The sequence below is a fragment of the Schistocerca serialis genome, chromosome 1 (genome assembly GCF_023864345.2).
Source record: "Schistocerca serialis cubense isolate TAMUIC-IGC-003099 chromosome 1, iqSchSeri2.2, whole genome shotgun sequence".
In the NCBI taxonomy this organism is placed as follows: domain Eukaryota; kingdom Metazoa; phylum Arthropoda; class Insecta; order Orthoptera; family Acrididae; genus Schistocerca; species Schistocerca serialis.
Window position 1 is genome coordinate 279,557,764 of NC_064638.1, and position 23,415 is coordinate 279,581,178.

Below are 23,415 nucleotides of genomic sequence, written 5' to 3' on the forward strand. Positions count from 1 at the left end.
TCCCAACCAAACAAACTGACAGCCTTTAGGCCCTTTGGAAGTGCCACCTCGTCCATGCTGAAATTGCCCAAACTCATGGGAACCATGAAATCCCCATCTAAATCCATAATGCATACTACGCCATACAATGTGACTTATCAAATGTTTAACTGCAGGCATATGCTCAACAGTTCCCTTGGCAAGTGCATACCTATACTAACCCAGATCAATTTTTCTCTACCTGTCAGTACGTTCTCCCACGAACTATACTTTCATTTATGTGTACATTAACTGGTAATACTTTCATGACAGGTGCACCTTGCAGCATTGCTTCACTAGCAGCTTATTGCTTCTTTGGTCATCAGTCTACTGATGCTTCCTTTCTTGTGCTAACCTCTTCATCTCAGAGTAGCACTTACAACCTACGTCCTCAATTATTTGCTTGACGTATTCCAATCTCTGTCTTTCTCTACAGTTTTTGCCCTCTACAGCTCCCTCTAGTACCATGGAAGTCATTCCCTCATGTCTTAGCAGATGTCCTATCATCCTGTTCCTTCTCCTTATCAGTGTTTTCCACATATTCCTTTCCTCTCCGATTCTGCGTAGAACCTCCTCATTCCTTACCTTATCAGTCCATCTAATTTTCAACATTCGTCTATAGCACCACATCTCAAATGCTTCGATTCTCTTCTGTTCCGGTTTTCAAACAGTCCATGTTTCACTAGCATACAATGCTTTACTCCAGACGTACATCCTCAGAAATTTCTTCCTCAAATTAAGGCCGGTATTTGATATTAATAGACTTCTCTTGGCCAGAAATGCCTTTATGCCATAGCGAGTCTGCTTTTGATGTCCTCCTTGCTCCGTCCGTCATTGGTTATTTTACCGCCTAGGTAGCAGAATTCCTTAACTTCATTGACTTCGTGACCATCAATCCTGATGTTAAGTTTTTCGCTGTTCTCATTTCTACTACTTCTCATTACCTTCGTCTTTCTCCGATTTACTCTCAAACCATGCTGTGTACTCATTAGACTGTTCATTCCGTTCAGCAGATCATTTAATTCTTCTTCACTTTCACTCAGGATAGCAATGTCATCAGCGAATCGTATCATTGATATCCTTTCACCTTGTATTTTTATTCCGCTCCTGAACCTTTCTTTTATTTCCATCATTGCTTCCTCGATGTACGCATTGAAGAGTAGGGGCGAAAGGCTACAGCCTTGTCTTACACCCTTCTTAATACGAGCACTTCGTTCTTGATGGTCCACTCTTATTATTCCCTCTTGGTTGTTGTACATATTGTATATGACCCGTCTCTCCCTATAGCTTACCCCTACTTTTTTCAGAATCTCGAACAGCTTGCACCATTTTATATTGTCGAACGCTTTTTCCAGGTCGACAAATCCTATGAAAGTGTCTTGATTTTTCTTTAGCCTTGCTTCCATTATTAGCCGTAACGTCAGAATTGCCTCTCTCGTCCCTTTACTTTTCCTAAAACCAAACTGATCGTCACCTAGCGCATTCTAAATTTTCTTTTCCATTCTTCTGTATATTATTCTTGTAAGCAGCTTCGATGCATGAGCTGTTAAGCTGATTGTGCGATAATTCTCGCACTTGTCAGTTCTTGCCGTCTTCGGAATTGTGTGGATGATGCTTTTCCGAAAGTCAGATGGTATTTCGCCAGACTCATATATTCTACACACCAACGTGAATAGTCGTTTTGTTGCCACTTCCACCAACGATTTTAGAAATTCTGATGGAATGTTATCTATCCCTTCTGCCTTATTTGACCGTAAGTCCTCCAAAGCTCTTTTAAATTCCGATTTTAATACGGGATCCCCTACCTCTTCTAAATCGACTCCTGTTTCTTCTTCTATCAGACAAATCTTCACGCTCATAGAGGCTTTCAATGTATTCTTTCCACCTATCTGCTCTCTCCTCTGCATTTAACAGTGGAATTCCCGTTGCACTCTTAATGTTACCACCGTTGCTTTTAATGCCACCAAAGGTTGTTTTGACTTTCCTGTATGCTGAGTCTGTCCTTCCGACAATCATATCTTTTTCGATGTCTTCACATTTTTCCTGCAGCCGTTTCGTCTTAGCTTCCCTACACTTCCTATTTATTTCATTCCTCAGCGACTTGTATTTCTGTATTCCTGATTTTTCCGGAACATGTTTGCACTTCCTCCTTTCATCAATCAACTGAAGTATTTCTTCTGTTACCCATGGTTTCTTCGCAGCTACCTTCTTTGTACCTATGTTTTCCTTCCCAACTTCTGTGATGGCCCTTTTTAGAGATGTCCATTCCTCTTCAACTGTACTGCCTACTGCGCTATTCCTTATTGCTGTATCTATAGAGTTAGAGAACATCAAACGTATCTCGTCATTCCTTAGTACTTCCGTATCCCACTTCTTTGCGTATTGATTCTTCCTGACTAATGTCTTGAACTTGAGCCTACTCTTCATCACTACTATATTGTGATCTGAGTCTATATCTGCTCCTGGGTACGCCTTACAATCCAGTATCTGATTTCGGAATCTCTGTCTGACGATGATGTAATATAATTGAAATCTTCCCGTATCTCCCGGCCTTTTCCAAGTATACCTCCTCCTCTTGTGATTCTTGAACAGGGTATTCGCTATTACTAGCTGAAACTTGTTACAGAACTCAATTAGTCTTTCTCCTCTTTCATTCCTTGTCCCAAGCCCATATTCTCCAGTAACCTTTCCTTCTACTCCTTCCCCTACAACTGCGTTCCAGCCGCCCATGACTATTAGATTTCCGTCCACCTTTACATACTGCATTACCCTTTCAATATCCTCATACACTTTCTCTATCTGTTCATCTTCAGCTTGCGACGTCGGCATGTATACCTGAACTATCGTTGTCGGTGTTGGTCTGCTGTCGATTCTGATTAGAACAACCCGGTCATTGAACTGTTCACAGTAACACACCCTCTGCCCTACCTTCCTATTCATAACGAATCCTACACCTGTTATACCATTTTCTGCTGCTGTTGATATTACCCGATACTCATCTGACCAGAAATCCTTGTCTTCCTTCCACTTCACTTCACTGACCCCTACTATATCCAGATTGAGCCTTTGCATTTCCCTTTTCAGATTTTCTAGTTTCCCTACCACGTTCAAGCTTCTGACATTCCACGCCCCGACTCGTAGAACGTTATCCTTTCGTTGATTATTCAATCTTTTTCTCATGGGAACCTCCCCCTTGGCAGTCCCCTCCCGGAGATCCGAATGGGGGACTATTCCGGAATCTTTTGCCAATGGAGAGATCATCATGACACTTCTTCAATTACAGGCCACATGTCCTGTGGATACACGTTACGTGTCTTTAATGCAGTGGTTTCCATTGCCTTCTGCATCCTCATGTCGTTGATCATTGCCGATTCTTCCGCCTTTAGAGGCAATTTCCCACCACTAGGACAAGAGAGTGCCCTGAACCTCTATCCGCTCCTCCGCCCTCTTTGACAAGGCCGTTGGCAGAATGAGGCTGACTTCTTATGCCGGAAGTCTTCGGCCGCCAATGCTAATTATTTATCAAAATTTAGGCAGTGGCGGGGATCGAAGACGTTTTGATTATGAATCAAAGACGCTACCCCTAGACCACGGGTACTTGCTTCACTGCATCCTAATTCGGAATAACATAGGCATTGCAATATCGTAATTACAATATTAGCTCCTAGTCGGCTGTAAGTGCTCTTCACTACTGTTATCTTGGAACTGTGCCAGGTGTGCAGGTTCTTGTGATCTACACAATGTCACTTTCAAGTCGAGATGCACGTCCTTACAATTCAACATGATCCCAAAATTAAATAAAAGAAGCCTACAGAACTTGATTACTCGCCGCGTCTTGTAATGACAGATGTCGATGGCTGCTGGTGTCCAGTTGAAACACCTCGACAATGGCAACAGCCGACGTCAGCATTCCTGACGCCCAGTTCGTACTACGTCCGAAATCGCGGCTTCTGGCCCTCAATTTGCTGGACTGCGTCTTCTTCTGATACCAAACTTGCAAGAGCGCGCCAGATGTAGCCTCCTACGTGGTTGTGGAATAGTCGAGCAGAGGTGTGATGGAGTCCTGTGGCGAACTGGGGCTTCATGAGACATCATAATTGACATTTATTTTTGAGTGTTTTCATTCTGGCTTCTTCCCCAGTGCTGTCCACCAGCGGCCGTGCTGAGCCCGCGTTCCTCAAAAGCGCAGGATAGCACATGAGTACCTAGCAAGGAATGTGCTGGAATGAGATTTCACTCTGCAGCGGAGCGTGCGCTGATATGAAGGCTGTGGCTAAGCCATGTATCTGCAATATCCTTTCTTTCAGGAGAGCTAGTTCTGCAAGGTTCGCAGGAGGGCTTCTGTAAAGTTTGGAAGGTAGGAGGCGAGGTACTGGAGGAAGTAAAGCTGTGAGGACGGGGCGTGAGTCGTGCTTGGGTAGCTCAGTCGGTAGAGCACTTGCCCGCGAAAGGCAAGGGTCCCGAGTTCGAGTCTCGGTCCGGCACACAGTTTTAATCTGCCAGGAAGTTTCATATCAAGGAAGCTGTTGTTGGTACAGGCCCTCGATTTGCCTCAGGACAGTGCCGCAGCGCTGACACAGAAGGATATACGGGCGGGGGAATGGGGACCAAACTGCTGAGGTCGTCGGTCCCTAGACTTACACATTACTTGAAGTAACTTATGCTGAGGATAACACGCACACCCATGCCCGAGGGAGAACTCGAACCTCCAGCGGGAGGGGCCGCGCAGTCCGTGACGGGGCGCCTCAACTCGCGCGGCTCTGGCGTGGCTCTGGACGTCTATCGGAGCCCCAGCAGTCACATTGAATGAAGATGAACCAGGGCTCAACCCCAGAAATTTTCATGCCATTGTTCTCGGCTGTTGAAATAGTGTGTTGACGTAGGGCGCAACAGTGACACCAAAGACAACACGAGAAGTGGTCCCACCATACAGCCAGCAAGGCAGTACTTGTACTGCCCAGGAGTGACGGCACAGGTGGCCTGCTCCCAAGATGAGCATCTCATAAATGGGCAGATCGGTTTCATCCACGAAAGATAGGCCTCATCTTTATTTTCAGGTACTCACATATGTGCCATTCAGGAATGAGTTGAAGTTCCCTCCAAACCTGGATCACTGCATACTTTCAGCAATGGATCCGAAGCTAAAAAAAAAAAAAAAAAAAAACGGTTAAATGGTTCTGAGCACTATGCGACTTAACTTTTGAGGTCATCAGTCGCCTAGAACTTAGAACTAATTAAACCTAACTAACCTAAGGACATCACACACATCCATGCCCGAGGCAGGATTCGAACCTGTTACCGTAGAGGTCACGGGGACCCGAAGCTGGCGGCAGCTGGTAACACTTCGTCGTCTTAAGCGCGTCATCCTGCAACTAACAGAGCTGGCGTACCATTAGTATCAGTGAGTCAGATGGAGTGCCCAGTTTCTGAGAATGTGTCGAAGGAAAGCAAGGGTTTTATAGCAGTGTATGACGTGATTCCGAATGAGTTCCCATTTTTTGAGCACTTCTACGCATTTGGCTAGGCCAAAATGTTCAAATGTGTGTGAAATCTTATGGGACAACTGCTAAGGTCATCAGTCCCTAAGCTTACACACTACTTAATCTAAAGGATCCTAAGGACAAACACACACACCCATGCCCGAGGGAGGACTCGAAACTCCGCCGATACCAGCCGCTCTTGGTTAGCCTAATGTTTAACTTGAGGCTTCAGACCGCTCCTTTATGCAAAATCAGCAGCCTGAAAGCCCTTCTTGTGTCGTCCCTAGCTGCAATTACAACACGTAGCCGTGTTGTGGAAGAGCATTGTATCTGCTCTGCACTGTCATCTAAGCGCTGAATCAAGTGTTGCTGATAATCTGGCACGCTGAGGTGATGAGCTCATTACCTTTTTGTACTTCAGGTCTTCTGAGTGTTGATAATGATTGCACCATCGGTGAGCACTTGACCGTCGAAGTCCATCTGAACAAAAGTTTATTCTTGCAGTTAAATACTGTTCTACTGCGCAACATCTCTTACCTTCAAGCAACGGCTGCTATGATGAGGATGACAGCCTTTCATTAATCCCAATTCCGATGTGTCGTGAAGAAGCCGCTTCGGCACGACAGGTGCGAGCACTATAAAATAAGAATTACTACTGGACACTCGTCGCTGTCGCGAAAATCAAACTTGCCATTTAGTTTTGTTGATAATGAACTGTGTGCATTCAGGACCTTCATAATGTATAACTAGTCAGAATTGCGATTAACTAATTGCAAAGGTGCAATGTAAATGTGCTTGTGGGCACTGAACTGATAATAGCTCTAACATGTGCTGCGAGTCGTCAAATGAGTGAGAGTTAACTTCTTCATACAGCAGTCGAAATCATCTTGTCATTGTCAAACCATCTGGGCTGTTGACTACTTTACTCGGAATCTCACAAGCCCAGTGTATATTAGGTTAAGATGATTTCCAGAAGGATAAATATGCCTCGAGTTAAAAGAAATTTTTTAATCTAACACTGTTTCCCTTTAAAGAGAATATTGCTGTTGTATTTTGGTGATCCTGGCTGCACGGTTGTTTCATGTGCTCCTACCATCTGATATTGACTGGTGATTGCGTGAGTTTAACCTGTTGCCATCCTGACTTCCTAGATGAAGCAAACACGTCACATCCTTGGCTGGAGCTTCGAGACGACACTTCACCGATTACTTATACAACTGATGCTACCTACAGTGGTGCGCAAAACTCACGACGAAAGTAACTGTTGCATGCCGTGTCACTGACAAGTAATATCGCTCGAGAAAGCTTGAACCATACATACTAGGGCTATTTGGAAAGTAAGTTCCGATAGGTCGCCAAATGTAAACCACTTCGAAAATCAGAAATATTTTATCTGCAAAAGTTAGCTACAGCTTCCAGCCACTACTCTACAAAGTCACCACTCCGTCTTAGACATTTGTCGTAGTACCAACTTCCCAATAGCCTAGTCATAGGAGGCAGTCGCCTGTGCTTCCTGGCAATTCTCTACGCTCATCGGTTGCTCGTTCTCTGTGCGACAAAGTTGTCTTGATAGTCAGCGGTTAATGTGAGCAGAGATGAAACACAGAGGCAGCCAATTACGGACTGTAGTGTGGGTGATCAAACCCTTCCCATCGAAAACCCTGCAGGAGCATTTTCATTGCCCCTGCAGATTGCGACCGAGAATTGTCACGAAGCAGGAATCGTATGACAGTTCTGTAATATGAGCTGCATAACATCAACGAAAACTCGCACCAGGGCATCGTAGCTGGCGGGAGACGCTATTTTCTACCCGTCTTTATGGGCTCATCACGCGCTCAGAACTGAAACGAGCGAAGTGATGCAACCGATAGGCATACTAGAGACATTGTCGAACACATATGTGCAAAGCTTTATTAGATTTTCCAGTGGTTTCCATTTCTTGACCGATCGGAACTTACTTTCCGAATATCCCTCCTAGATAAAACTGCAACGTAATAGTGCAGAAGGTAACTGAAAAAATAAGCAATGAAATGAACAGAAATGACATTTTATTCAAGGACAATAATTAAACAGAAATCACCACCGCTCACTACGCTTCCCTGTACATAACAAGAGGTGGGACGTGCTAGGGTGTACGATCAACACGGACTGCTATGCGTGATTGGTAACCAGTTCTTGGGTCAGAGACTTGCATTCCTCCACCAACGCAGTTTTTAAGTGCTGCATGGACGTTGGTGCATGTGAACGTGCTGCGGTATATCTCCTTCAGGCAACCAGAATGTGCTCGATGGGAGTTAAGCCGGGTGAACGGGTAGGCCAATCCATTCTCTCGATACCCTCTCGCTCCTTGTCATCCATAAAATGAGGTTATGACCGAATGCACTCCTGAAAAAACACACATTAGGAAGTAATACAATGTCACAATTTTGCTGACTGGTGAGTGTACCGTTTTCAAAGATGTGCAAGTCAGTATGCCGATGCAGTATTATGCCTCCCCACACATTAACACGCGGACCACCAAAACGGCAATGGTCGACAACGCTGGAGTACCCTCATATGACGAGAGGGGGGAAAACGTCATGTACACGGAACCAGGTCAGACATGATCGTTTCTGTGGCCCAAGTGTTAGCCTTGGGAGGCGTAATGTTGCATGGACTTAATGACCTCCGAACCTTTCAATACAATCACCGGTTAACATTCCTCCAATGAGACAATACTCGGCTAATAAACTGGCTGCCCGTTCCCTCACTTAAATGCCATCGAACACATGTGGGATGTGGTGGGGAGACATAATGCAGCACGTGCAAATGCGTCGACGACCATCCAGCTGTTCTCGACCGCGGTTGTGGTAGACTGGAACGCTCTGCAAGAAGAAGTCCTTGCCAACCTAGTGTCCAGTAGGGAGTACGTTCTGGAGCATGCAGTACCGTCATTGGAGATCATACACGTTACTACGAACAATTTATAACATTCAGGGTACCATTAAAAATGTCTTTGAGTAAAAGTGTGGTTTGTCTTACTACACATCTTTCTTTCTGTAATCTTCTGTACTACACTATAGTAGCAGTTTTTTCTAGGTATGGCACAAGTTTCATTGGACTATTTGTTATGGCACAGAATTTGAAAATTTTGATAAAATCCTTTCACCTTGTCACAAGCAAAGTACAGTCACGCCAGAGGCAGAGAGAGAACCGCGAAATGAGCGGTATGTCGCAAGTGGGCCAGGCCTCAACATGTTACAACACAGAGCCGTGAGAGAGAGAGGGTGGGGGGGGGGCGAGCTTAGTATAAAGCAACACAGGACAGAAAAACAACGGAAACGTGATACGCATATTTCTTGTCTCGTAAGAGATGTCAAAAGAAAATGACCTATTTCATAGGAACCACTATCAGATAACGTACGCAGCAGTTGAGAGAGTGTTACGCCAGTATAACAGAGTAAGGACACATGCGGTTCGTACGAACCATACTCGGGCTCTCCAGCTCTCAAAGAGTTGATCATTAGGTTCGATGGCGTTCACAGTGACAGCAGTCGATTCCAGGATTACGATAGTGTAGCTAATTTACAGGTACTCCAAAACAATCTACGAACCAGTCGAATATGTACTTGCGATGGCGGTCTTCGCCTGATGAACTTCTTACTGTCTTCCGGCAAAATTACGTCGTCGAGTGCTGACAGCACCGAGCTTCAGCGCCGAAACCGGCAACACGACCTCGTGCGGTTCACGTATCTTTTCAACACTTAGGTGCTGAAACCTGCCTGGCCAGTAGGGTGGAGGGTGATCGACCAAACGACTTCTGACAACACCACATCCTAGGTGTCATCAATGGTCTACATAGAATTCGGTGTGAGATGAGGCACACTCCAGCCACAACTACGAGACCATTCGTGCTGGACCATAGCCGCGCCGACAGAGGTGCAAAGATACTCACCCTTCGCCTGGGCATGCAGACGAGGAGCTAACTTGGCAGCCTTCAGCGGGAATCCAACACGCAGCTGAATAAGGCATCGGCTACAAGACCGGTGTGGAATAAGACGACTGTAAACATGGTTAATAAGTAAATGGAAATGCCGTGTGGCTAGGGCCTCCGGTCGGGTGCACGTCTTTCGAGTTGACGTCACTTCTGCGACTTCCTTGTCGATGGGGATGAAATGATGATGATAAGGACAATACAACACCCAGTCCCTGAGAGGAAAAAATCTCCGACCCAGCTGGGAATCGAACCCGGGCCGTTAGGTATGACATCCCGTCAAACAGACCACTTTCTTTTTTTTTTTTTTTTACTTCCGTCACGCTGACCACTTTTTTTTTAAGGAACAGGGATACAGGGATGTTGTTTTTATTTATTTATTTTCCATAAAGATCACTCTGTTAAAAGGAACATGTAGATCATTTCATGGTATAGTATGTGCATTATATATGGAGCAGTGAGAGAAGCGTGAGGTTCATTATCAGCTGTCAAATGTGCACACCGACTGCACCCGGCACATCCAAACTGCGTGGGGGATCGAGGAAGACTGCCTGAAGATAGTTGGCAAAGGTTTTCCGATAGTGTGACCATCTATGAACCTCATCGTGGGCTTGCTGCAAGAAATACCAAAAGTCGAGTCGCGACTTGGCAGCATCCCCATAGAGGTACGCGATCGTCCAACCTTTGACCCAGCTGATCGAGTGTGATTTAGTCGCCGGAAAGTAGTCACTCTCCGGATGTAAGAAGGAAGCAGGTGTAATATGTTGCGGGGTCACACGGAGGTAGCAAGCCACTATCTGTCTCCCTAGGAGCCATACGTCCTCCACCGCGATACAAGTTAAGCGGTGATGGCCGTCATCCACTTGGCGACATTTCGGGCATAGTGGAGTGTCCACTAGTCCAATTGCACGGAGTCGTTGGTTGGTATTGAACTTACCACAGGTGACAGAGAACCACAGTGCCCGAACGAAGGTAGGAAGGAATTTTTGGTGCACATGTCTCCAAATCTTCGGCCAATGCAACTTGGGGTGTTTGAATTAAATGACATTACGACTTATCCGTCGTAGCAGCCAAACATAAAAATCCTTCGCGCATGGTGGTCTCGTGCGCGGAAGCTCGTTTATGATATAACTAAGTTCCACGATAAATGTTGATACATGCGCAAAATGTGACGTAATGTTGCCCACCGCCACCGGAGGTGTGAGGGACGCTGGAACTAGGAGATCCAGTAGGCGGGATGTAAGGGAATCACGCCCGCTACGCCATTGCTTGTACATCGTGGCTAGAAGGAGCGCCGTCGCTCGGCAGTGAACATTCGTAAGGCCGAGTCCCCCCTTGTCCGTAGAGAGCGTGAGCGTTGCGCATCGCACCTTGAGGGGCGATCCAATCATCACAAAATAGCCTAGTGCTGATTGAAGTCGACGTCCGAGCGTGAGTGGTAGGGGCAGGATCTGCGAAATATGCACCATTCGAGAAACCACATAAGTGTCGCTGCAAAGGATCAAGGCGTCGTCGGAGATGTTGTCGGACCATGGTACGTGTTGTCTGTAAAATACGTCGGTAGTTAACTGCCGCAGTATGTTTTACAGATGAGGTAAAGTCTATGCCGAGATAGCGGAATCGTTGCACATAAGGAAACGGACTGATTTCTTCCGGCGTAAGGCCCCTTCCAACCGGCATTGCCGCAGATTTGTTCTAGTTCACTGCACTATCCGCCGTCACACTGTGGTCCAACAACAGTTCAAGGACCGTCTTCACCTCTTCCTCAGAACGAACGAGCAGCAGGAGGTCGTCCGCATAGGCACGACATTTGAAGGTGTAGCCCCGCAGTTCCATCCCAGAAAGACAATTTGTTAGCCTCCCAATTAATGGTTCCAACGTTATCGCGAACAGCAGCATCGAAAGAGGGCAGCCCTGGCGAATGGATCGTCGAATTTGAATGGGCCCTGCTATACGCCCATTAACCTGTAGCAAGGATTGTGCGCCCCCAATAAATTCCTCTAATGAGACCAGTAAAACGGTCTGGAAATCCCATTTGTTCCAGTACAGCGTACAGATAGTTGTGGCGCACCTTATCAAAAGCACTGTCAAAATCAACCGCCACCATCGCCGCTTTAAGCCGGCACTCCTCCGTCAGCGCTATCACATCACGGCATCGCGACGCTAGCAACCGTGCAAAGATCTTATAGTCGGCATTAAGCAGGGTGATGGGGCGATAATGTGTGACCGTAATTCCTGGCTTCGGTTTATGTACTGGCACCAAGAGTCCTTCCATAAAAGCCGGTGGAATAGGCGCATCGGAATTTAACATCTCGTTGTACATTTCCGTCCATCGCGGTGCCACTTCGTTGCGATAAAATTCAGCAGAAAGTCTATCAATGCCTGGGGACCGATTCAACGCACCCTTTGCGATCGCATCATGTACTTCCTCACAGCTAATGGCTTCCAGTAAGGTCCCAGCGGCCTCCACCGTCAGTGTACGGGAGACGTACGTGGCTATACGTTCGAGGTCATCGACAGGGGCTGCTTCTTCCCGATAGATGTGTTGGTAATGGTCGACGAATGCAGAGACAATGTCCGCTTGACGCGTCACTCTACGGTCTTCGCGGGTAATTAATTCCCGTACCCAAACGCGTCGTCGGTGCTTTCGTTCATTCACGACGTGGTGCATGGAAGGAATCTCGTGCATTATCGTATGGTGACATCTGGCGCGCACCATGGTTCCCTGAAGATGTTTCCGAGCTAAAGCCACTAGTTTACCTTTTATCCTTTTGCGTTCGATCCAGATGTCCTGTCCCGGCGGACCATCATCCAGGTCGCGCAGCGCTGCAAAATAAAAGTCGGTCGTACGGCGGCGCCATTCTGCCATCTCCCTGCTATATGAGATGAACGTACTGCGAAGCGCCGGTTTAGCACAAGTCAGCCACCAATCAAGCTTCGTCGCATACCTTCCAACCCTTCGCTCGCACATCGTCCATGTCTCAAGGATCCGATGACGGCATTCATGATCATGTAGATATTGAATGTTTAATTTCCACGGGGCCTTACTGTTCCACACCTCTCTACGGGGAAGAAGCACCGTACAGATGTAAGCGCTGTGATCGGAAAATGCCAATGGCCAGCGTTCCGAGTCCTGGACATCATTTGCAGGAACCCGTGAGATATAAATGCGATCTAACCTGCTCGCCGAATGACTGGTCACATAGGTGTATCCCGGTGCATCTCCATGTCGTAATTCCCACGTGTCACCAAGTACAAGGTCGTTGACAACGATTCGCAACTCCTGGCTGATGTTTGCTTGCGCCCATTGGTCTTTCTGGCTGAGAACACAGTTGAAATCTCCACCAATTATTACATATTCATAACGTCCATGGAAAAGTGGGGCAATGTCTTCTGCATAAAATCGCGCCCTTTCCCGCCGCCGATTGTTTCCCGACGGTGCATAAAGATTGATGATGCGTGTCCCAAACGTCGTGAAAGCCATTCCCCTGGCCGACGGAAGGTAACACACGTTTTCCACTGGGAAGTCATCTCGCACGTAAACTGCCACCCCACTCCCATTGTGATCTCCATGTGACGAATAGGATTGGTAGCCTGCGATGAATGGGAGTGCAGCTATGTGGACTTCCTGCAGCAAAGCAATATCCACATCAGATGCCCAAATCGTTTCCTTCACTAGGTGTATTTTGGCCGGTGAACGCACGTCATTTATATTTAATGTCGCAATACGGTTCGCATGGCGTTGAATCCCACTCTGACGATGCGCAACAACATCTCCCTGCATCGGCGCTGGGGGCTGAGTCAGAAGACGTTCTCTCGCCCCTCTCCCTTCACCTTCAGCAATTATTAGGCCGTCTTCGTGAGTGCCGGCTGCCTCTGTATGACGTCCGGCGCCTCCTTAATATCGTCATACCACATCTTTGCAGGCAGTGATATATTCGTGTCCATAGCCACAGCATCTGCGTCTGGAGAGCCAACTGGTTGTGATTCCTCTTCAGCATCACCACGTCCCGGTACCGTCAATGTGACAGACCGCTGCAGGTCTGATCGAACAGTTTCCATTGCCTCATCCTGTTTCGTAGAGGCTGTTGTGTCGTCTTGGTCCACAGGCACATCGTCGTCGGGGCAAGGGGAGTCATCCCTAGGAGATGTCGTGCGACGACGCCGTTTCCTCCTTTTCGGGCAACGTTGTTTGCGTGATCTTCCTTCCGTGTCCCCAGATTGTAGGGTATCACGGCTGCCCGACAGAAAAGCATCCGTAGGAACTGGAAGTGTTTCATCGTTGTACTTGCCGGGAGTTCGGTCGAAACTGATGTTGCCGTCACAGAGTGCGTTCCAGACGGAACAGCATCCGTAGTGGCTGGGACTGCTTCGTGCACTATCGGTGTGCTTGGTGGGAGTTCGGTCTCATCTGATGTTGTCGCCTCGCCGAAGATTGTATGATCGATGGAGCAGCATCCTCTGTCATCCCGACGTCTGCTACAAGGTTTCGGAGAGTGCCATCTTGATCTTCCACCGGGGCTGTGTCTTTTTTGTCATCAGCGAACGCAGTGAGGGCTTTGGCATAGGTGATCGGTAGTACTGTCATCGCCGGCGACGGCTCCCGCACATCTGAAGGCAGTTGCGTAATCCGCCGTTGCATACAGTTCGACCTGAGGCGTCCCTCCTGGCCACAGCCAGAACATGTACGTGTTTGACCATCGTAAATCACCACCGCCCTACAACCACCAATTGTCAGATAGGACGGTACATGCTTCTGAAGATCAATAGTGATCTGTCGCATTCCGTTAAGAACGGGGTACGTGACGAATTGTGTCCAGCGTTCTGCTGTGTGACCATGTACCGTATGGCTTAAAAGCCTCGATAACATCGTCAGCCGGGAGCTCAAATGGCAGCTCAAAAACACGTATTGTCCGTACACCCAGACCAGCATGTTCTAGTTACCGTGCCGACATTCCCGTCACTATGGCAAAATCGGAGACCTGCTTTTGTCGCCTGTAGAATTCTCTCACACGCCGCGTCATTTACCATCTTAACATACATCGTGGGACTAACGATGGACAGGTGAATTCCGACAATATCGTTTGGCGGTATCTTGACGTCCTCTCGAATGAATCGTTCCACTGCTAAAGCCTTTGGTCGTTCGTAGTCTCTGCAGAAATTGAATCGTAATGTAGTTTTCCTGTACTTGTTCGCCATGATCGTTGTTACTAGCCCGCGCGCAGACTAAGTCCACAAGTAAACAAACACTCGCACACGGCCCACAGGCGGAAGTATCGGACCTCCGCTTCGCACGGCCACTAGCGCCGAACTACCACTCAGCTACTAGGGGCGAACGTGGTTAATAACTACTAAACTTTGCCAATGTTGTACTAGCGTCAGAGACCCTGCACAGATACCTCAAATGCTATCCTGACTTCATGCAGGGTGTCTCCGCTCGGTCCGTCTGTAAGCTGTTGTCTGAAGTACGCACTCCGACAGAGGATTTGGCATCTGATGTATTTGACTGCAGCGCCAGGAATTTGGACGCAGTAGTCTGACTCTGCGGCGTCCATCGTACTTCGCAGCAGTAACCGCAACGCGGTGAGCACAAAAAAAAAAAAAAGAAACATTTTTTTCTTTGTGATGTGGCAGAATTTAAGTGTATTGATGGAAGTGCTAAGCCAAAAGCATCTTTTGTAAAACCAACGGAGCTTGTTGATTTATCACACTTCAGACGCAATTGTTAAAGAAACGTATCTGGCACCAGTGAGATGTGCTATTTGTAATTAAAAAGTCATAGTGAACCATGCACTAAATTTGTGTCGGTAACTTGTTCTACTTTCAGACGTTATGGTCATGCAGCACCGGAGTGTAGTAAGTGTGACTGGACGATGATAGGCAAAACAAGTAAATGAGTCTCGTTTCGGACAGTGTAATTCGTATCTTTCCTGTCTAGTATACGTTGGCGCAAATATTTTTGGTATACATATACACTACTGGCCATTAAAATTGCTAAACTACGAAGATGACGTGCTACAGACGTGAAATTTAACCAATAGGGAGAAGATGCTGTGATATGCAAATGATTAGCTTTTCAGTTTCCAACCGATTTCTCATACACAAACAGCAGTTGACCGGCATTGCATGGTGAAACTTTGTTGTGATGCCTCGTGTAAGGAGGAGAAATGCGTACCATCACGTTTCCGACTTTGGTAAAGGTCGGATTGTAGCCTATCGCCATTTTGGTTTATCGTATTGCGACATTGCTGCTCACGTTGGTCGAGATACAATGATTTTTAGCATAATATGGAATCGGTGGGTTCAGGAGGGTAATACGGAACGCCGTGCTGGATCCCAACGGCGTCGTATCACTAGCAGTCGAGATGATAGGCATCTTATCCGCATGGCTGTAATGGATCGTGCAGCCACGTCTCGATCCCTGAGTCAACAGATGGGGACGTTTGCAACACAACAACCATCTGCACGAACAGTTCGACGAAGTTTGCAGCAGTATGGACTATCAGCTCGGAGACCATGGCTACGGTTACCCCTGACGCTGCATCACAGACAGGAGCGCCTCCGATGGTGTACTCAACGACGAACCTGGGTGCACGAATGGCAAAACGTCATTTTTTCGGATGAATCCAGGTTCTGTTTACAGCATCATGATGGTCGCATCCGTGTTTGGCGACATCGCGGTGAACGCACATTGGAAGCGTGTATTCGTCATCGCCATACTGGTGTATCACCCGGCGTGATGGTATGCGGTGCCATTGGTTACACGTCTCGGTCACCTCTTGTTCTCATTGACTACATTTCAGATGTGTTACGACCCGTAGCTGTACCCTTCATTCGATCCCTGTGAAACCCTACATTTCAGCAGGATAATGCATGACCGCATGTTGCAGGTCCTGTACGAACCCTTCTGGCTACAGAAAATGTTCTACTGCTGCCCTGGCCGGCACATTCTCCAGATCTCTCACCAACTGAAAACAACTGGTCATTGGTGGCCGAGCAGCTGGCTCGTCGCAATACGCCAGTCACTACTCGTGATGAACTGTGGCATCGTGTTGAAGCTGCATGGGCAGCTGTACCTGTACACGCCATCCAAGCTCTGTTTGACTCAACGCCCAGGCGTATCAAGGCCGTTATTACGGCCAGAGGTTGTTGTTCTGGGTACTTATTTCTCAGGATCTATGCACCCAAATTGCGTGAAAATGTAATCACATGTCAGTTCTAGTATAATATGTTTGTCCAATGAATACCCGTTTATCATCTGTATTTCTTCTTGGTGTAGCAATTTTAATGGCCAGTAGTGTAAATAATGGTAGATTGCACGAACATGCTAGGCTCAAAGTCAGGTACTATTAGTGATGGTATAGCCATTTTAACGGATCAAGCGTCACAACTGTTAGAGCAAAATGTTCAACAGAAGTTTAGAATCGTTGCGGGCCGCCCGAGATTCACAGCCGGGTTGGAGTGAATTTAAGTCGTCAGTAGCAACGCTCCATTTTTCAGTAGGTTCTTCAGTAGCTAACCTCATCACACACTTCAACGGCAAAACAACTGAGATGATGTACTGACTACTCCCAGAATGTGTAATTGATCAGAGGAAGTTACTCTGCCGATGGTCACTTATGCTTTACGGGTGAAACCAAGACATACGTGATGTATCATGAGACACTGACCAAGGCAAGTACATTTGAGTATTTAACGGAAGATTTGCGTCAGAGATACCGTAAGCAAAATAGTGCCAGGATTTTCAGGGGAAGTTGAGTGGGTTGACACAGAAGGCAAACGATACTCTAGTCGCTTTTTCAGACAGATTCCATACAATAAATACGCAAACATATGAGTGGACGGGAAATCCTGATGCGGATCGTGTCATACCCAGGAAGTTAGAAAACAGAGTACTAGATGTGTTTTTACGAGTAATTTCCGGGGAGTATTCACGAAGAGTCCGAATGGAAAATCCAGAGGATTTGGTTGCATCACTGCGTATTATCACGCATCAAGAAGAAATAGAGACTTCTTCTACACGGGTACGCCCTGATAAGCGACTTGTTGCATCTGAAAATCATTGTTATCGTTGTCTGAAGAAACGACATTTGAAAGTCCAGTGCAGTCAACCACAATGTTGCAGATGTGGACGTATTGGTCACGAGGCAAACGTGTGTGGGAGTAAGAAGTAAAGTAAACGAAATAATCAACGGAAAACGTTAACATAAACAGGGGTGTTTCATCCGTTGGAAAATATTTCCGTTTTGTAAGAGTATGGCAGACACTATGGTAGAGACGGGTTGTTGTTTAATGAGCTTTGTAAGAGTTAGAGAACGTAAATTTCTAGTCGTTTACTTGTGCATGTGTATCTATTATAAGTCTAGACTTTGTGGGTAGGAGAAAACTGGAGACGACAAGCTATAAATTATATGGAGTGGTAAACAATGACTTGGTACCGCTGGGTGGTGGTGGTTGTTGGGATGTTTAAGGGGGACTAAACAGCGAAGGTCATCAGTCCCCCATACCACTGGGGACAACACGGGTCGTTTTTAGGATTGAAACTATGGAGTATCTTGAGCGTATGGAAGTGTTGCCAACTGCGGGATAAGGGTATTTTGCGAATCTTGGACTTAATTTCCTGGGTAGGCATCACGCAAAAATTAATCTACCACCGTTCACAGCTGAACTTGGTGGGAACTTGTTCCCAATGGGTCGAACAACTGTAAATGTTTCAATGTCACAAGGTACATCGATTGCTGAGGTGTTAGATCTGAACTGCCTACACGTGCATTAAAGATGATTACGCACGATAAAGTATCTGCTGGTACAGCAGAGATTATGTGTAGTTGAGCCACTACAGGACAATGAAGCATTACATGAAAGGCATTGTTTTACACGAAGAAGCGTTGTGCGCGTAACCAACGTTAATGGGGAACTGGTGATTCCGGTAAGGTCGTGTAACTTTGGGTATGAAGCGAATCTCTCAAAAGGATTACGTACAGCAAGTTTAGAGATAACTGAAGATGGGGATATCGAAGGGTCATGTTATGATCACAGCATGAAACAAACCGTCAATGCGTCTGTACTACGTGACAAAGTTCGCCACTGGAAAGATAGTGAACGAGAAGCCGTGGAAGCTTGGTTGTTAGAATGTTCAACTTTCAATTTAGATGGTCCACGATCAGCAACACCTACCGCACAACAAAGCATACCGCACATACAGGCAGTCAGGCAGTAGTAGATGACTTTACTGATCAGCAATTGTGTGAGGGTATTATCGAGCACTGCGATAGCCTTTGGTCGACAAATATTGTCGTTGTGCCCAAAAAATCGGTTGATAGTACTACAAAACATCTGTTTTGCTGTGACTGTCGTTACTTGAATGCACGAACCACAACGGATGCATACACAATACCGAACGTAACGGATACATTAAATAACCTAGGAAAATGCAAACATTTGTCAACGGTTGATCTTAGAAGTGGTTATCGCCAACTAGAAGTATTTTCTGAAGACAGACCAAAAACTGCTTTCACAGCAAATTCATGTGATTACAAACATCGAAGAATGCAGTTTGTATTGTAAAATGCTCCAGTTACCTTCCAACGACTATTAAATGTTGTACTTCATGGATTAAAAGCGAAAATCTGTGTGGTGTATGTTGAAGATATAGTCGTCTATTAAAAAACTGTAGAAGATCATGTTAATCGTCTAGATGAAGTATTTAGTAAAATTATGCGCTGCGCACCTTATACTAAACGTGGGGAAACGCCATTTGGCTCAGACACAACTAACTTACCTTGGGCGTATTATCACTCAGGGTAGAGTGAGGACAGTTCCACCATACGTTATTTTTCGACACCACAAATTACCAAACAATTACAGTCATTCATTGGGTTAGGCAATTATTATCACAAGTTCATGAAGGGGTTCGTTTCCAGTGGACATCACAATGCCAAGAGGCGTTTGGGAAACTCAAGGCGATATTAATATCAGATCCTACGTTAATATTCCCTGACTTTGAACATCTTACTTGCATGTCATACATCCAACAATGCTTTGGACTGTGTCCTAAGTCAAAATGTTGATGGAAAAGAACGTCCAGTGGCATATGCCTCCAAACAATTGAATAGGGCTAAAACTAATTATTCAACAACTGAAAAAGAAATGTTAGCAGTTATGTCCGGAATCTCTTATTTTCCTTGCTACTTGTAAGTCATAAATTCAAAGTAGTTACAGACTGCACATCTTTAAAATGTTATTAGGGTTAAAAGATCCATCAAGCTAATTAGCAAGACGGGCATTAAAATTAAATGAGTTTGATGATAAGGTAATTGATAAGCCCGGAGTCAAACACACAAATGCTGATGCTCTAAGGAAAAAGACAGCAACTTTGCAAGTAGTAGATGGGAGCCAGACAAAATAGTATTTTTGCGTGTAAAAAAATAAATGGTCGAGGTACTCGTATAATATTTATGATAAAAATCGTGAATGATTGTGAGCTTAATTAAAGCTAAATGCTGTGTTCTCTTTTAAAAAAACACGAGACATATTCAGTCATTCAAACATTTAATTAGCCAGAATTATCTGCATGAAAATTAAGTATTTCATGTCTTAAATATTTAAGGAGTAGTAGAAAGTATTATAGTGTGTAATGTACTTGTGTATTGATCTGATGCAACAAATAACTTAGATTTTCTTTTGATGTTATTTGAACCTACATCCTTGCATAACTTTTCCAAAGATTTAGTTTATTCATGGCTAATACTAAACTTACACGACGCATTCTTGCCAGTCGTCAGAGTGCACAAAGTAATATTAAATAATTTATGATTTCATTACACATTCTTGTTTGTGTGTGTGTGTGTGTGTGTGTGTGTGTGTGTGTGTGTGTGTGAGCGTTTGTGCGGAATAGCTTTTCTGCAGTTAGCGCAAACATTACATTTTTGTGTTGCTAACATATTTTTACAGGCAATTAATTAACATCGTAACGCTTGGCAAGAATTTTTGAACAATTTAGATGTGGAAATATTTAATGTAAGGGGCATTGTGCCTTATATCAAGTACGGGCCTAAAAAACTGGAATTAATTACATTCTTCCACTAGCTGGCAATAATTCAGACTGCCTATTTGTTTGTATGTTTGAGTGTTTAGCATTGTATTTTAGCTAACATGTATTTTCTGCAGTTACATGCTTGGTCAAGTTAGTTTAAATACATTGGGAATGTCAACTGTGTGTTTAGCATGTCATTTGTAACTATTTAGGCATGGAAATAACATTACGATACTTACTTTGATGTCCAAAACGTGTTTAGCCATCAGTTTGATCGATGAGGTTCATGATCTCAGTAATAAGAGGGTTGACTTCGCTAATGAAGAGGGTAGACTTTGTGACGTCATGGAACTGAATTCCTTGCATTCCAAAGTGGATCAGGTAGCAGGCAGATACTATTGACGAATGACACAGAAACTGTCGTCTGATCAAGTGCATGCGTTCATTCTTCTACTGCCATCTGTGGATGGCCTGTGTAGCTTTTTGACGATGTCCTGTTCGAGTTTTCTGAGGGACGAATTATCAGAACACAATGACATTTGACGTAACCTCTGGTAGCAGAAGTCGTAGAAGTATGGATGCCAATATCAACAATTCTATGACACTACAAGATGTCAGGCGCTGTTGCTCAAGAGTGTATTTCGCTCATTGTTTGAGAGGAAGCAAACGAAAGCCTTTTTGTTTCAAACACACATCGTAGATACCGACACAAGGGTCATGGGGGACTTGTTATTAGTGGATAGGTTTTCCCTTAGAAAACAAATAATGTTCGCTGATAAACATCATCTCCGCAGATAATCAAGATTTCTGTCCTCTAGACCGCGTCAACAAGTCGTCACTCGCTGCGAGATACGGAGAAAACCAGCAACCGTACCTGTGCTAACTTCGTGGCGCAAACACACACACATACACAATGAGGATGTCGCATCTCTCGCTGATCGTAGTTGTGCTCGCTGTCGCCTGCCCAGTGCTGTGTCTCGAATGGTGGAAGACCGCAATAATCTACCAGATATACCCCAAGTCTTTCAAGGATTCTGATGGCGATGGTATCGGCGACCTTCGTGGTAAGTACCAGCGTATTTCCCGAGTGAAGTAAGTTTTGTGTTGGTTATCGACGCTCTGAATACCCATTATCAACTGAACCTTTTTTCTTCGTTTGTTCAACAACTCTTAAGGGTGGAGTTGGTCGTCTCCTACGTACTACAATGAAAAAACTTACCTCCCCGATTAGGTTTAGAGGATAATTGTTTGTGTCTATCCATTATCTATGCTTAGGAGTTCAATACAATTTTGCATGAAATGTATGTGTTTTAAACCCGTTTGTTCATTTAAAACGTCATCAGAGCGTTGCATTGTACGTTTGTAGATTTCTACGTTTTCTAACATGTTCGTTATTAAGTCATTAGACAAAACGTTCTGCGTTGTGGTTATCGTTCTTTAAATGGTTGAAGAACGTAGACAGTTTATTTTCGATACTTCTCATGTGCTCTCGATATTTTATACTGAAGTTGTACCCTGCGTATACGACGTAAGCTTTATTGCAACCCCGTCATTCCATCCCTAGATTTGTGTATATTGGTAATTTTGTTTTTCTGGAGTGAAGTCTATGGCGGATATTGCTTTTCGTTCTATATGAGAACTGGATACCTGTGTTCTTCATCAACTTCACTAACAACACTTATTCACACATTTTCGAAATTTACAGGAAGCACTTAACAACTGACAGCATCGTACAAGCTAATTCATGCCATTCAAGCACGCAAAATTCCAAGGCATGATCAACAGGATACAAAATCAACCACTAAACGAAGTTGCTACACAAAAAACAACCGACACTCTACGATATACACAATTACAAAATGGTTTAATCCAGGACACAGTAATACAGATATACAAAATAAAGATTACATCTATACAGTAAAAAATTCACAAGGACATATGATTAGCCAGAGAAAAAGTCTGAACTAACATACGTACATGTAACGGCTTAGGCACAATATCAGACAAATTAAACACATTAATGAAGAACACAAGTAACCAATTCGCATGTAGAACCAACAATAATATCCACCACAGACTTCACTCAGAAAAAGCAAAACTACCAATACACACAAACCCAGGCATGTACAAAAGCGAATGTCAGGATAGGCAGTGCGCACCTTCAGTATAAGATATCGAGAGCACACAAGAAAAAGCGAAAATAATCCGCCTACGTTCTTCACCCCATTAAAGAACGATAACTACAAGGCAGAATACATTGAATTATCAATAGAAATTTTACACATGTTAGCTAGAGCTTTAATAACCGACGTACTTGAACGGATAGAAAATCTAGTTACACACAGTACAAAGCCCTGATGACATTTTGAATGAAGTAGTGGATTTAAAAGGTTCAGAGGACACCGTGACGCCAACCAGTTGGCCATCGTGCTGTCCTCTGCAGCGAGCAGTCGTTAGAAAGCAGCGTGCATTAGCATGGACCAGCACACGAGTCTCCCAGCCGTCGTTAACTTTGCTCTTCTCCTCGTTCGAATAGCTCCCCAGTTGGGCTCATAGGGTCGATTGGACGCCATTCCACACCTCGCAACAGGGAAAAAATCCCTCGTTGTAGCGGGAAGTGGACCTGCGTCCTCAGCATAACTGTCGGACAAGCTGATAGGGATGGGAGAAACCGACCGGTTAAAATCGATACCGGTATTTTAGTTCTGAATAATCGATATTTTCTCATTTTCTGTGTTCTCGGTTACAACAAATGATTTTTTTAAATTTTTTACTTATTACCGAGTATAAAAACCTAAATATCGTTTAGCCATAGCAACAGATCTGATATTTTTGATTTTTAAATAAACTTTATTTTTTAAAAAAAAGGAGTAATTTTTATTCGTAAAATTTGTGTTGGTTCGAAATGT

The 23,415-nt window shown here is 45.0% G+C and overlaps 1 protein-coding gene across 1 annotated transcript in view; it reads left to right on the plus strand.

Moving 5' to 3' along the window:
• LOC126465925 (uncharacterized) overlaps positions 1-23,415 on the plus strand; it is a 405,052-nt gene that overhangs the window by 323,037 nt on the left and 58,600 nt on the right. The window contains exon 20 of the mRNA XM_050096347.1: positions 21,425-21,570. Within this exon, the coding sequence (XP_049952304.1) occupies positions 21,425-21,570 (146 nt within the window). The remainder of the gene's footprint in view (positions 1-21,424; positions 21,571-23,415) is intronic.